At 43.0% G+C, this 15,362-nt stretch overlaps 1 protein-coding gene and 1 pseudogene across 2 annotated transcripts in view; both read left to right on the top strand.

Moving 5' to 3' along the window:
• The window catches only part of Ptprn2 (protein tyrosine phosphatase receptor type N2), a 733,386-nt gene that overhangs the window by 77,728 nt on the left and 640,296 nt on the right, over window positions 1-15,362 (top strand). Inside the window, exon 2 of one of the 2 annotated variants that reach the window (XM_048437696.3) lies at window positions 613-663. The exons of the other annotated variant lie outside the window; for it this stretch is intronic. Coding sequence (XP_048293653.3) covers window positions 613-663 — 51 coding nt within the window. The remainder of the gene's footprint in view (window positions 1-612; window positions 664-15,362) is intronic. 2 annotated transcript variants of the gene reach the window in all.
• On the top strand, window positions 5,498-5,597 carry LOC125402921 (U6 spliceosomal RNA; annotated as a pseudogene).

Below are 15,362 nucleotides of genomic sequence, written 5' to 3'. Positions count from 1 at the left end.
TCCATCCTGTGTGCACAGCTGTAGAGAGAGCATGGGGCAGGTGCCAGCATCCATCCTGTGTGCACAGCTGTAGAGAGAGCATGGGGCAGGTGCCAGCATCCATCCTGTGTGCACAGCTGTAGAGAGAGCATGGGGCAGGTGCCAGCATCCATCCTGTGTGCACAGCTGTAGAGAGAGCATGGGAGCACAGTTGTAGAGCATGAGGGTAGATGTAGGCCAGCATCCATCTCTGTGTGCACATATGTCTGGTCCATTTCTGTTGTGTGTACTTCTGCCCCATGATGCTGCTAGCTGTGAGCTTAGTCTTAAGCCCCTGGGACTTCCTTGGGTGGTCATCTCAGCAATGCTGTGTGGCTAGGGCAGGGGCACATCTGCATAGATGATCATTTCAAGGATGTGGGCTCTTTCTGATGTGGCCTTCAAGACACAGGGCATGCCAAGCATCCTCCTGATGAAGAGTTTGGTCAGATCATTCAGATCCGTTATAATAGCTTCAGAATAACCTAGTACCATCATGATGAAGTAGACCCAAGGCACCTGCATGGGAGTCTGAAAGCCGCAAGAGTCCGTGGTTTCTCTGTCACTGACTCCTCTTCTGTCTTTCTTATCTAGGCTGCTTGTTTGAGGATGGCCTGTGTGGATCGTCGGAGGCCTGTGTGAACGGTGAGTGTGGGTTTATGGGGCACTGAAGCTCTGGTCTCTTCCTTCTGCTGTGAGTAGGAGTGGGACCTCCAGCCTAGGGGGATGTGTATTCTGAAGAGGGCAGCAGAACTGTTTGTCATTGGCTGTTCTCGATAGGGAGAGATCTTACACACAGATGTGTGTTTCAGAGCCATTGGCTTCATTCCCTGAGTTTAGGCTGTTCTCTCAGTAGCAGGACGCAGGAGCATGGCTGATGGTGGACTCTGAGGTAGGGAAGAGAGGCTGAGCGTGAGTTCAGGGTGCTGGCTTTCCTCAGCACTAGCCCTACTTGCCCCACATACCCAGCCTGTGCTTGATGATTGCACATTTTCTGTGTTCATGTCTTGAGGCTGATCTCACAGGAAGTCCTTCCTAAAGCCAGCTCCTGGAAGGGTTGGCTGAGTGGCTGTCAGCAGGGAAGGAAGTGACCAAGGACTTCTCAAATAAAGGAAACTACTTTGTGTCTTGTTTGGTGGGCAACCAGTTCTTGGAAGTTCACTGAACTACAGGAGGGGTGGACATTATGCTTTGAAGGTCACAGTTGTGTGTTACAGAGTGAGGCTGGGTATACAGTGGTCCCCAGAAACCCGAGGCAGGATGGAGAGGGAGGCACACCAAGCCTTTCCTCTAAGCTTACTGCCTGTGGGGAGGGGAAGTGTCCTGCTGCTGCTGCGGCATCTGAGCTGGCACGGGTGCTCTTCTATGACCCTGCCTAGCCACAGGTGTCTCTTGGCGGCTTGATTGGCAGAGACGTCACCAGCCTTGGGGACAGGTCCAGGGCAGGCCCGTCCTTGAGTGCAGGAGCCAAGCTTTGTCTGTGCTGAAACACTAAACCAGGTGCTTGTTGGTCAGTCATGCAGAGGACCAGCCCTGTGGCCTTGGTCAGGAATCTCAGGGTGGGGGAGAGCTGTCTGTGTGTCTGAGAAGGCAGCAAGAGCCAGCAGGGAAGGGCAGCACTGGCCCTTGGAAGGAAGGAGAGCAGGATGCCAACTGTCCCCAGCCCTGATTTGTGTTTGCTTTCTGGGGGAACGCGACGCCAGGCCAGGTGTGGATCCTACCAACCATGTGGCCAACCATCTGGCACGACTCCAGACTCCTTGCTCCTTGAATTGTACATTGTGCCTGCCTTCTTTTTTCTTTTCTTTTCCTTTCTTTTTCTTTCTTTTCTTTTCTTTTCCTTTCTTCCTTTTTTTTGGAGAAATCATTGAGTATACTATCTTAAAAATATTTTATCAGTCGGAACCCACCAAGCTCTGATCAAAAAGGACACAAAATGTATGTGTGTTTGTGTGTGTGTGTGCGCGCGTGTATGCACGTATGTTTAGTGTAACCAGAGACACAGTACCAAAAAATGACAGCCACAACTGTTACCCTTCCCTCAGCAGAAAGCAAGTCTGGAAGGGAACCACATTCATTCTTCAGTTTATTTCCTTCCCTAACCCCAGCTCGCCTTCCTAACCCTCAGTGATAGGCACATTATTAAGATAATAGCTTTCCATTCTTTGGGAAAGAAAAGCAATTTAAATGTAAATATAGATATTCAGGTCTTGATGTAAGGGGCGAGACAGTATTTGGCAGTTTTTTCTAGTGCAGTTAGGTCTAGGAAAGGGCAGGGCAGGCCGTCCAAGGGCTGCACGCCTGGGTGTTTGCTGTGGCTGACTGGAGACAAGAAACATAACATCCTGTTGCTGCTGGCCTGGATTCACTGTTGTCATGGTGACTGTATAATGCAGCCTGCCAGCTGGTGGTGCAGAGAGGTGTGACCTGGATCAGCGAAGATGGACAGGTGGCCATGGGCAGGGTGTGGCATGGAGTCCAGGGTGCTTGCGTTCACACACGGGATCTCTCTCATTCTCTCCTTTTCTTGGGATAGAGACAGACATGTATAATCTTATTAGCTAATTTGTGCTTTCTAGACGCCTATAGACCTTTAAAACAAAACCAGAAGATTAAAGTGCTTGGACAGAATGTGGTAATTTATAAAGAATATCTAAAGCTAAACATAGCCAATTTACACCTGTTATTAAAAAAAGCAAAGGAAATAAAAGGGCTAGATGTTTATCTCAGTGGTAGAGACCTACTTTGTATTACAAGGCCCTGGCTTGATCTTCAGTACTGTAAAAAACCAAACTGTACCTACACAGAACAACCACAACACAAACAATGATAGCAGGAATCTGGGAAAGGGCAGGGAGTATGAAATGGTCCTGCACCATCGGAAGAGTACGGCTGCTCATTAAAAGTCAAGTATGGGTGTGAGTCAGCGATCCTGCGTGTGGGCTGAGGCCCGCTGACAGCAGAGCCCTGAAGAGTATACACACCTGTGGGCACCACGGCCCTTTCCGTTATATATATCCCCACATGGGAAGAGGCAGAGTTTCTCCCTCAGTGGGTGGGGAAAGAAAACCTGGTCCTGTACACCGTAGGGCATCGCTGGCATAGGGACGCTGTGCTCTGTAAAATAAGCCACAGGAAAAGACAAAGGCCGTCTGGTTCTACCTTCACTGGCTCCTAAAGCAACAGATTCAAACACAGACAGCTGGGTGTTGGGAGGCGGCATCTGGAGATAAGGGATGGGGAGTTTTAGTCGGCGAGGGGCTTCAGTTCAGGAGATGAGAAAGTTCTAGAGGTGGTGTGCATTGATGATACACAGCAATGCTGTTCTTCATGCCACCGAGCTACACACCTGAAAATGGCTGGGATGGCAGACTGCACCGTAGGAGTTTATGATTATCATTGGGTATCTTAGTTTTTTATTGCCTTGGCAAAATAATAGGAAAAGAAACTTAAAAGGAGGGAAACATTATTTTGCTTTGTGGTTTTAGTCTCTGGAAGTGGTTCTCAACCTGTGGGTCACAACTTCTTTGACAAGCCTGTATCTCCAAAAAATATTTGCATTACAATTCATAACAGTAGAAAAATTGCACTTATGAAGCAGCAATGAAAATAATTTTATGGTTGGGGTCACCACAACATGAGGAACTGTATTAAAGAGCTGCAGCAGGGGGAAGGTTGAGAACCACTGCTCCATGGTCAGTTGTCTCTACTCCTTTTGACACAGGAGGACAGAACAGGAAGATCAAGAAGGCACAAAATACTAGAGATGTCCACCTCATGGCAGAGGGGAAGCTGAGGGACAGGATGGGAGCCGGGGACAAGGTGTACACTTCAAAAACTGCCCCAGAGATCTTCTTCCTCTCACTAAGAGAGAGACCTTCCTCTCACATTTCCATTTCTATCACCTCTCAATAGTACCACAAAATTATGGACACTGACCAACCCATTGATTAGGTCAGAGTACTCAGGATCCAACCATTTCTTAGTGGGGACAGACCCAAGCACACAGGTGTTTTGGGTGTCACTTCTTACCACAGCCACAGTATCCCACAATTAAAGCATTAAGAAATGTAAACTCTGAAACAGTATCTGGTCATTAGAGGAAAAGCTGTGAGTGTTCTGAGTATTTTGCCATCCTGGTACGGGCTGAAGAAAATCGAGTTTAGAACAATCACATAGGACTCCTGTGTGTGAGAAAAATCTGCTTCAAAAGATTTGGAATTAGGTTTTCTTCCAGAACTGGTAACCCTGAATGTCAAAAGCTAGACAATAAGTCCTAAAACAGTAGTTCCACAAATGAGAATGAACTAAAGCAAATTTGCAAAGATTTAAAATAATGCTTATGTTACACCACTGGGTCAGTGGTTCATGGAGGTGTCTCTGAGCTCCACAAGTCCCAACCTGTAATCTGACTCACAAGATAGACAACCCGAAGTATTAAAGGAAGCTTCCGGCACAGATGACCCTTGCAGTGATAACTATGTGTATTCTAGACACAGCAGATGTTTCATCACTATTGAAGTAAGAATGCTTTAAAAAGTTTATTGTTTATTTACATGTACGTCTGTGCAATGCATATGTGTGGTGCTCACAGAGGCCTGCAGGGGGCATTAGATCCACTAGGACTTGAATTACAGATAGTGGGAGCCACCAAACCTAGGTCTGGAAGAGCAGTCAGTGCTTTCAACCGCTTAGCCACCTCTCCAGCCACAGCGAGTGCTTTTATGATTGTGGTGTTAGCTACTTCTCTTGTTGCTGTACCCAAACACACTATGAGAAGCGATTTTGATGAGAAACTGTTTACTGTGTATGGCTTACAATTTAAAGTAGAGCCCATTATGGTGGGGAAGGTGCAGCACCAGGAGCATGAGGTGGCTGGTCCCTGTTCCATGATATGGAGCTGCCCGAAGTTAGGTAATTTCCATCTTAGTTAACCTAAAAACTCCATTATAGTAGACTTTACAAGCAGGCCCAGAGGTCTGTTCTTTGGCTCATTCTAGATCTGATTAAGTTGGCAGTCAGTATTAACCATGCACTTCTGTTTTTTATTCATGATCCAAATATTGGGCAGACATTAGGAAGGGAGCGTGGAGACCCTTAAAAGCACCGAGCTGTGAGAGGAGAGCAGCTACGCAGAAGGGAAGGAACGGGCTCAGCGGCATGCGCCGAGCTATGGCTCCTCATCTGGGCAGTCATTTTCCTTTCCTTTTATTTTTCTGTTTTTCAAATGTTTTCTTACAAACATTTTTATTGATACGGTATTTTAAATTCTAAGAAGGACAATTGTGATAAAATTAGTATGTTAACAGGTACATAGATGGGGCCCATTCAGTGATCTTTGAGCCTGCTAGCTTTTAACGACTTAATACCTGAGTGTTTAAAATAAAACAAAAGTTCGTAATATGTGGTTCTACTTTATGGGTCAGTACCTGACCAATGGGCACTTCCCTCTCAATAGCTGGGCACTCAAATAGCCCTGTGCTCACGTTGGCAGCAACATACCAAAGTTGAAATAGTACAGAGAAAATTAGCATGGCTCCTGTGCTAACATGTAAATTCATGAAGCATTCCATATTTAAAAAAAGAACAGAAAACAGCCGCCTCCTCCTCCTGGCCCTGTGCCACACAGGTGCTGGAAGTGCTGGCCTGCCAGGCGTGGTGAGCTTTGGAAAATTCCGCCCGAAGATCAAATTGACTGTGGGGCCATGCCTGACTTTGTCGTCATTTGTGTCCTCCTGTCTGCGAACAGGGAGGATCCTCTGCTGGAGGATTTAATGAAGGAAGAGGAGAAAGGCTGAGTGAGTCATCTCCGGAGTGTGACAGGAAAGTGGGGCCTAGAAAAGCTTCATCAAGATTAATGCGCCTGCGCAAGAGTAAGAAGCCAGCCAGCAGGGAAACACTGGAAACCCTTCTCGACCCTGGCATCATCTGACAAACAGAGCATGTGCTGAACAGAGCTCTGGAAATCCAAACAGGATGAAGGGGGTGGGGCTTAGAAAAGCATGTACTGCATGGCTGTGATCTTTGGGGGCTCACTAGTCCGCTTCCAACATTGAGGTGCTCTTTTTATTTCTGAGTAAGCTATTTCTATTCCAGGGCTATCTGAAAGGGGATGCTCTCTCCATCTCCCCTACTGGCTGCTGCAGATTTCTCCCTCAACTCTACTGTGTTTTCTCTCAAACTCTAATAAAATTGTTCATGAACTTCCTTCTGAGTTCATTCTTTTTTATTGAGCTCTACATTTTTCTCTGCTTCCCTCCCTACCTCTCCCCTCCCTTCAATCCTCCCCCAAGGTCCCCATGCTCCCAACTCACTCAGGAGATCTTGTCTTTTTCTACTTCCCATGTATATTAGATCCATGTATGTCTCTCTCAGGGTCTTCATTGTTGTCTAGGTTCTCTGGGATTGTGGTTTGTGGGCTGGTTTTCTTTGCTTTATGTTTAAAAGACACTTATGAGTTAGTCCATGTAATAATTGTCTTTCTGTGTCTGGGTTACCTCACTCAAAATGATGTTTTCTAGCTCCATCCATTTGCCTGCAAAATTCATGATGTCATTATTTTTTTCTGCTCTGTAGTACTCCATTGTGTAAATGGATCACATTTTCATAATCCATTCTTCGGTCAAGGGGCATTTAGGTTGTTTCCAGGTTCTGGCTATGACAAACAATGCTGCTATGAACATAGTTGAGCACCTGTCCTTTTGGCATGATTGAGCATCCTTTGGATATATACCCAAAAGTGGTACTACTGGGTTTTGAGGAAGGTTGTTTCCTAATTTTCTGAGAAATCGCCACACTGACAACCAAAGGGGCTGTACCAGCTTGCATTCCCACCAGCAATGCAGCAGTGTTCCCTTCCCCCCCCCCCAGCATAAGTTGTCATCAGTGTTTTTGACTTTGGCCATTCTTACAGGTGTACGATGGACTCTCAGAGTTGTTTTGATTTGCGTTTCTCTGATGACTAAGGATGTTGAACATTTTCTTAAGTGTCTTTCAGCCATTTTAGATTCCTCTTTTGAGAGTTCTCTGTTTAGGTCTGTACTCCATTTATTTTATTGGGTTATTTGTTCTTTTGATGACCAATTTCTTTCTTTTTTTTTTTGAAAGTAATTTTATTAAATTATAAAAGTTTCCATTTCCGCCCCTCCTCCCACCACCCTCCCACTCCCCCCACTCCCTCTCCTCCTCCCTCTCCATCCCTAAGAGCAGTCAGGGTTTCCTGCCCTGTGGGAAGTTCAAGTTCCTCCCCCCTCCCTCCAGGTCCAGGAAGGTGAGTGTCCAGACAGACTGGATCCACAAAATCCAGTATATGCAGAGGAAACAAGTCCCAGTGTCATTGTCAATGGCTTTTCAGAAAGACTCCGGGCCAGCCACATTCAGAGAATCTGGTTGGATCGCGTCCTCGTTCAGTCCCAGTCCAACTGGCCTTGGTAAACTCTCATTAGATCAGTCCCCTTGTATCAGTGGGTGATCGCATCCCTCGCAGTCCTTATTTCCTTTTTCATTTTCTTCATCCTTCTGCTCCTCATTTGGACCTTGGAGGGCTCAGTCCGGTGCTCCAAAGTGGGTCTCCGTCTGTATCGCCATCCATTGTCGGATGAAGGTTCCCTCTGGTCTTGCCTTCTTTGCTCACGTTCTCTTTCCTTCTGCTTCTCGTTGGGACCTAGGGAGTTAAGTCCAGTGTTCTGATGTGGGTCTCTGTCTCTATCTCCATCCATCGCCAGATGAAGGTTCTATGGTGATAAGCAAAATATTCATCAGTATGGTTATGGGCCTAGGCCGTTTCAGGCACTCTCTCTTCTGTCCAGAGAGCAATCTGGGGATCTCTCCTTGGACCTGGGATCCCATTTATAATCAAGTCTCCTGTAAACCCTAAAATGACTCCCTTAGTTGAAATATATTCTTCCCTGATCCCATATCCATCCTTCCTCCCTCCCCCCTATCCCAGTCCACCGAGCTTTCCCCATTCCTCCCCTACTCCCTTCTCTCTAACCCTCTCCCCTTCCAACAACCCTTCCACCCCCTCCCATGCACCCGAGGTTACCTGGGACTCTTGTCTATTTCCAATCTCCAGGTGGATAGCTACATGATTTTCATCAGGTTCACCTTCTTATTTAGCTTCTCTAGGATCACGAATAATAGGCTCAAAGACCTTTAATTATTGTTAGAATCCATATATGAGTGAATACATACCATATTCCTCTTTTGGGGTCTGGCTTACCTCACTCAGTAAAGCGTTTTCTATTTCCATCCATTTGCATGCAAAATTCAAGATGTCATTGTTTTTTTACCGCTGAGTAAAACTCTAATGTGTATATGTTCCACACCTTTTATTTTTTAACCATTCTTCTATTGAGGGGCACCTAGGTTGTTTCCAGGTTCTGGCTATTACAAATAGTGCAGCTATGAACATAGTTGAACAAATGCTTTTGTAGTATGTTAGGGCATCTCTTGGGTATATTCCCAAGAGTGGAATTGCTGGATCCTGAGGGAGGTTGACTCACAGTTTCCTTAGAAACTGCCACACTGATTTCCACAGTGGCTGCACAAGTTTGCGTTCCCACCAACAATGGATGAGTGTTCCCCTCATTCCACATCCTCTCCAGCATAGTCTATCATTGGTGTTTTTGAGTTTGGCTATTCTGACAGGTGTAAGATGATATCTCAAAGTTGTTTTGATTTGCATTTCCCTGATTGCTAAGGAGGTTGAGCATGACCTTAAGTGCCTTTTGGCCATTCGAAGTTCATCTGTTGTGAATTCTCTGTTCAGTTCAGTACCCCATTTTTAAATTGGGTTAATTAGAGTTTTAGTGTCTAGTTTCTTGAGTTCTTTGTATATTTTGGAGATCAGACCTTTGTCTGATGAGGGGTTTGTGAAGATCTTCTCCCAGTCAGAAGTTAGCCTTTTTGTCTTACTGACAGTGTCCTTTGCTTTGCAGAAGCTTCTCAGTTTCAAGAAGTCCCATTTATTTATTGTTTCTCTTATTGTCTGTGCTACTGGGGTTATATTTAAGAAGTGGTCTCCTGTGCCAATACATTCAAATGTACTTCCCACTTTCTCTTCTATGAGTTCAGTGTGGCTGACTTTATGTTGAGGTCTTTGATCCATTTGGACTTGAGTTTTGTGCATAGTGATAGATATGCATCTATTTTCATTATTCTACATGTTGATATCCAGTTATGCTAGTACCATTTGTTAAATATACTTTCTTTTTTCCATTTGATTTTTTTTCTTCTTTGTCAAAAATCAGGTGTTTGAAGGTGTGTGGATTAATATCTGGGTCTTCAATTCTGTTCCATTGGTCCTCCTGTCTGTTCTTATGCCAGTACCAGGTTGTTTTCAGTACTGTAGCTCTGTAGTAGAGTTTGAAGTCAGGGATTGTGATGCCTCCAGAAGTTTTTTTTTGTATAGGATTGTTTTGGCTACCCTGGGTTTTTTGCTTTTCCATATGAAGTTGAGTACCATTCTTTTGAGGTCTGTAAAGAGTTTTTCTGGGATTTTGATAGACATTGCATTGAGTCTGTAGATTGCTTTTGATATGATTGCCATTTTTATTATGTTAATTCTGTCAACCCAAGAACATGGAAGATCTTTCTACTTTCTGGTGTCTTCTTCAAGTTCTTTCTTCAAAGATTTAAAGTTCTAGTCATCCAAGTCTCCCACTTGTTTGGTTAGAGTTACTCTGAGTTATTTTATGCCATTTGTGACTATTGTGAAGGGTGTTGTTTCTCTGATTTCTTTCCTAGCTTTTTTTTTTTTATCATCTGTGTACAGGAGGGCTACTGATTTTTTGAGTTAATCTTGTATCCTGCTACATTACTGAAAGTGTTTATGAGTTGTAGAAGTTCCTTGGTAGAATTTTTGGGGTTGCTTATGTAAGCTATCATGTCATCAGCAAATAGTGAGTTTGACTTATTCTTTTCCAATTTGTATCCCCTTGATCTTATTTTATTGTCTTATTGCTCTAGCTAGGACCTCAAGAACTATATTGATTAGATATGGAGAGAGTGGACAACCTTGTCTTGTTTCTGATTTCATCGGGATTGCTGTGAGTTTCTCTCCATTTAGTTTGATGTTGGCTGTTAGCTTGCTGTATATTACCTTTATTATGTTTAGGTATGTTTCTTGTATCCCTGCTCTCTCCAAGACCTTTATCATTAAAGGGATGTTGTATTTTGTCAAAAGTTTTTTCAGCATCTAATGAGATGATCATGTGGTTTTTATTTTTCAGTTTGTTTATGTGGTGAATTATGTTGACAGATTTTTGTATGTTGAACTATCTCTGCATCTCTGGGATGAAGCTGACTTGATCATGGTGGATGTCGGTTCTGATGTGTTCTTGGATTCTATTTGCCAGTATTTTATTTAGTATTTTTACATCAATGTTCATGAGTGAGACTGGTCTGTAATTCTTTCTTAGTAATGTCTTTCTGTGGTTTGGGTATCAGGGTAATTGTAGCCTCATAAAAAGAGTCTGGCAATGTTCCTTCTGTTTCTATTGTGTGGAATAATTTGAGGAGTATTGGTATAAGTTCTTCTTTGAAAATCTTGTAGAATTCTGAGCTTAAACCATTTGGTCCATTTTTTTTTGAGAGGGGACTTTTGATGACCATTTCTATTTCTTCAGCAGTTATTGGTCTGTTTAATTTGCTTATCTGGTCTTGATTTAATTTTGATAAGTGATATTTATCCAGAAAGTTGTCCATTTCCTTTAAGTTTTCCAATTTTGTGGAGTACAGGTTTTCAAAATATGACCTGATGATTCTCTGGATTTCTTCCAGGTCTGTTGTTTTGTCCCCCTTTTCATATCTGACTTTGTTAGTTTGGATGTTCTCTCTCTGCCTTTTGGTTAGTTTGGATATAGGTTTGTTTATTTTATTTATTTTCTCAAAGAACCAACTCTTTGTCTCATAGATTCTTTGTATTGTTTTCTTTGTTTCTATTTAGTTGATTTTAGCTCTCAATTTGATTATTTCCTGCCATCTAGTTCTTCTGCGTGAGTTTGCTTCTTTTTGTTCTAGTGTTTTCAAATGTTCTGTTATTTCACTAGTGTGGGATTTTTCCAGTTTCTTTATGTAATCATTTATTGCTATGAACTTTCCTCTTAACAGTGCTTTCATTGTGTCCCGTATATTTGGGTATGTTGTGTGGTTCATTGAATTTTAGGAAGTCTTTAATTTCTCCTTTTATTTCTTCCTTGACCCAATTATGATTCAGATGAGCATTGTTTAATCTCCATGTGTTTGTGTGCTTTCTGGAATTAGTATTGCTGTTGACTTCTAGTTTTAAATCATGGTGATCTGATAACATATACGGGGTTATTCCACTTTTTTTGTATTTGTTGAGATTTGTTTTGTTACTGAGTATGTGGTCAATTTTTGAGAAGGTTCCATGAGGTGTTGAAAAGAAGATATATTCTTTTTGTTTGGATGGAATATTCTATAGATGTCTGTTTAGTCCATTTGAGTTATAACATCTATTAGTTCCCTTATTTCTCTGTTCAGTTTTTGTCTGACTGGCCTGTCCAGTGGTGAGAGGAAAGTGTTGAAGTCTCTCACTATTAGTGTGTGGAGTTTAATGTATGATTTAAGCTTTAGAAGTATTTCTTTGATATGAGGGTGCCCTTGTATTTGGGGCATAGACTTCAGTATGGAGATTTCCTCTTGATGGATATTTCCTGTGACTAATATGAAATGTCCTTCTTTGTCTCTTTTGACTGATTTTAATTTGATGTCTATTTTGTTAGATATTAGGATAGCTACACACGCTTGTTTCTTAGGTCCATTTGATTGGTATATTTTTTCCCAACCCTTTACTCTGAGATGATGTCTGTCTTTGAGGTTGAGATGTGTTTCTTATATGCAGAAGGATGTTTTCATATCCAATGTTAGCCTGTGCCTTTTTATAGGTGAGTTGAGTCCATTTATATTAATGGATAATAATGACCAGTGGTTGCTATCTCCTACTAATTTAGTTTTCATTGTTGGTGTTGTTAATTTGGGCATTTCCCCCTTCTCTGGGATTTGCTGCTATGAGACCATCAATTGTCTGTGTTTTGATGTAGCCAACTTCCTTGGGTTGGAGTTTTCCTTTTAATATTTTGTATAGGGCTGGGTTTGTGGCTAGGTATTTGTTAAATCTTGTTTTTCATGGAATATATTGTTTTGTCCTTCTATGGTGATTGAAATTTTTGCTGGGTATAGTAGTCTGGGCTGGCATCCATAGTTTCTTAGTGTTTGCATAATTCTTGACCATGACCTTCTGGCCTTCATTGTCTCCAATGAGAAATCAGGTGTAATTCTGACAGGTCTACCTTTATATGTTACTTGACCTTTTTTCTTTGCAGCTCATAATATTCTTTCTTTACTCTGTATGTTTTGTGTGTTGATTATTATGTGACTAGGGGACTTTTTCTTTGATCCAGTCTATTTGGTATTCTGTAAGCTTCTTGTATCTTCATAGGCATATCGTTTTTTATGTTGGGAAAGTTTCCCTCTATGATTTTTGTTAAATATATTTTCTGTGCTTTTGAGTTGAACTTCTCTTTCTTCTCTACCTATTATTTTTAGGTTTGGCCTTTTCTTGGTGTCCCATATTTCCTGGATGTTTTTTTTGACTGACAAGTCCATTTCCTCTATTGTATCTTCAGCATTTCGAATTCTCTCTTCCATCTCTTGTGAATACTGTTCATGCTTGCATTTGTGGTTTCTGATTGTTTTATCATGATTTCTGTTTCTCTAAGTCCCTCATCTTGTGTTTTCTTTATTGTCTTTATTTCAGTTTTCAAGTCTTGAATAGTTTCTTTCATATGTTTGATTGCTTTTTTTTGTTTTGTTTTCTTTAAGGGATTTGCTGATGTCTTCAAAATCTTTTGTTTGTCTTTTTCTCCATTTCTTTGAAGGGATTTCTCATTTCCTCTTTAAGAGTTTCAGACATTTTCCTGAAGTTATTTTTTAGGTCATTTTCTTCTGCTTCATGTATATTTGGTTGTTCAAGTCTTTCTGTTGTAGGGTCTTTAGGTTTTACTGGTGTCGTGTTGCTCTTTGTGGTATTGTGTGTGTTCTTAGCTTTTCTACTCATCTTTTCCTCTAAGAGGTGTGGTTGGGGCTGTCTGTGATTCTGTTGATTTATCTTCTAGGTGCCAGTGAATCCAAGACTCAGATGGTTGTTCCTCATGGTACAGACAGTGCCACCGCTTTAGTTACCCCTTTGGTCACTTCGTGTTCCTGGCGGTCACTCAGCACTCCCGGGCTTTCCTCCACTCCCTTGGAGTTTGCTGACTCAGGCCTGCTCTAGCCTAGGTTGTCAGCTCAGACTTGTTTCTGTAAATGTTCCTGGTCTGATCTGTTTCTGCAGAGGCCCCTGGCTTAGGGTTGGTCCTGTAAAGGACTCTGGCTCTAGTCTACTCCCGTGGAGTTTCCAGGCTCAGGTGCGCTTAGACCTGCAGAGGACCTGGCTCAGGCTTACTCTGTCAGATGTCCCAGACTCACTCCTGGACCTGCAGAGATCTCTGGTTCCTGTCCACTCCCTCAGAAGCCCTAGACTCACGCCCAGACCCACAGGAGTCCTTGCTTAGGTCTACTCCCTTGAAGGTCCCAGATTTATGTCCGGATCCTTAGCAGTCTCTGACTCTGGCTCAGTCACTCAGCGGTTACTTCCTTATACTTGTTCCAGTGGAGTTTGCTGTTTTAGGTCTGCTCTGGCCCAGGTTACTGACTCAGTCCTCCTGAGTCCATTTTTAAATTCTTTTGTTGTTCCCAAGTTGAGAGACCCCCCTCCCAGAGAGACCACCAAAATCCAGTCAAGTTCAGAATGCAAAATCAAGGTTTAATTCTTATGCCACCTAACTTGGAGTGGTCCTGAAATGCGAGGCAGCACACTAGGGAGAGCTCCTGTTCCTCATTTGGGATTGACATATATAGGCAAGGAGGTTGGCTTTGCTGAGTGCAGGGTATGGATGACTTCCGCAGTACAGGGTATGGATGACTTCTGCTTCTGTGCATGCCCCCCGCCCTCCCCCCAAGCAGTTATTTCTGCTCCTGTCTAGACCACAAATCTGGGTGTTGAGAGGGGGCTAGCTGCTAGGGACAGTTGGTCTGCACTTTTGCAAAGGTCCCTGTTTCCAGCTAACTCTTGATGCTGCAAAGAACTCAAAGCCAGTGTCTTAACCAGCTCCTGACAGGCAAAGATTTTAAAAATCATTTATGTCCTTACACTTTATGAATGAGATTCAGAACCCTCAAAGAGACACAGCATTTCCCTGGAAACAGAAATGTTTGTGTACCTGGGTAGAAGAAATTATTTATTTGTCATTGTTTTTGAAAACATGCAGTGTTCACTTTGGAATAAGAGATAGTTTATTCTGGAACTAATATGAATGATCATGGCCCAGGGACACAGATTTCGGTTACCCCAAATTCTATATCCCAGGGTGAAAGCAGTGTCATAGTTTTACAGAACAAAGACAGTCATAAGTTAAGGCAGGTTTAAAATACATGGATGGGAACATCAGTAACTGCAGCAAGATGGGGGAGACTTTTCTCTAGGCCTCAGGTGCTAGCTGATGACGTCCATAACTTTTGATTGGTAGAAGCTAGTAGTTTGCTAAATCAATAGATTCCAAAGATTTGTAAATTAGTCACAAGGTGTTGAGACACAGAGGTGAGCAAGGATCGGCCGTTCAGCATGTGTCAGGGTAATAAGCCTCTGGGCCTGGCAGGTTACAGCCTCCCCACACCACTGCAGCCCTAATCAGCCTGTCTGGGCAGACACGGCTTCTTTCCAGGATTTCTTGTTGACATCACCCATCCTTGGGTCATGGCTAAGACTCATTCACCAGAAGTAATGTGCTAGGGAAGAGTAAATATGTTTCTTTAATATTAGTTTTACCTGGCCCAGGCACCTTCTGAAGTAAACAAAGGGTTAGGCTGTCTGTCTTTCATGGGAGGACAAAGGGCTCTGAGTTACTACTCTCAAGATGCAGAGTCTATAACCAACGGTCTTGATCTCCTTGTTTTTTAAAGAAAATTAGGAAACATGATTGGTTAAGGAAGATCTTTTTACAGTATGGTCAAACTGGGAAGAGAAAGAACTTCATTTCTTTCACCTTGCAAATTGAGACAAAGACCATACACAGTGCCTTTTCTGGGAAGAAGAAAGAGACGGGGGCGGTGGGAGAAAGAGAGAGAGAGAGAGAGAGAGAGAGAGAGAGAGAGCACTTAGAAACCAGTGGGAGGATGAGGAAGGTCACGAGGAACCAATGTGGGGTGGTTGAGAACAGAGTAAAGTTGTTCCAACTTCTAGAATAGGAGCCTGGGGTTTGGTGACTCCAATAAGGGAGGGT

The sequence above is a fragment of the Myodes glareolus genome, chromosome 11, assembly GCF_982192425.1.
Source record: "Myodes glareolus chromosome 11, mMyoGla1.1, whole genome shotgun sequence".
NCBI classification, from domain to species: domain Eukaryota; kingdom Metazoa; phylum Chordata; class Mammalia; order Rodentia; family Cricetidae; genus Myodes; species Myodes glareolus.
Note: the sequence above shows the minus strand (reverse complement) of the source record. Positions and strands in the feature narration are given on the sequence as shown.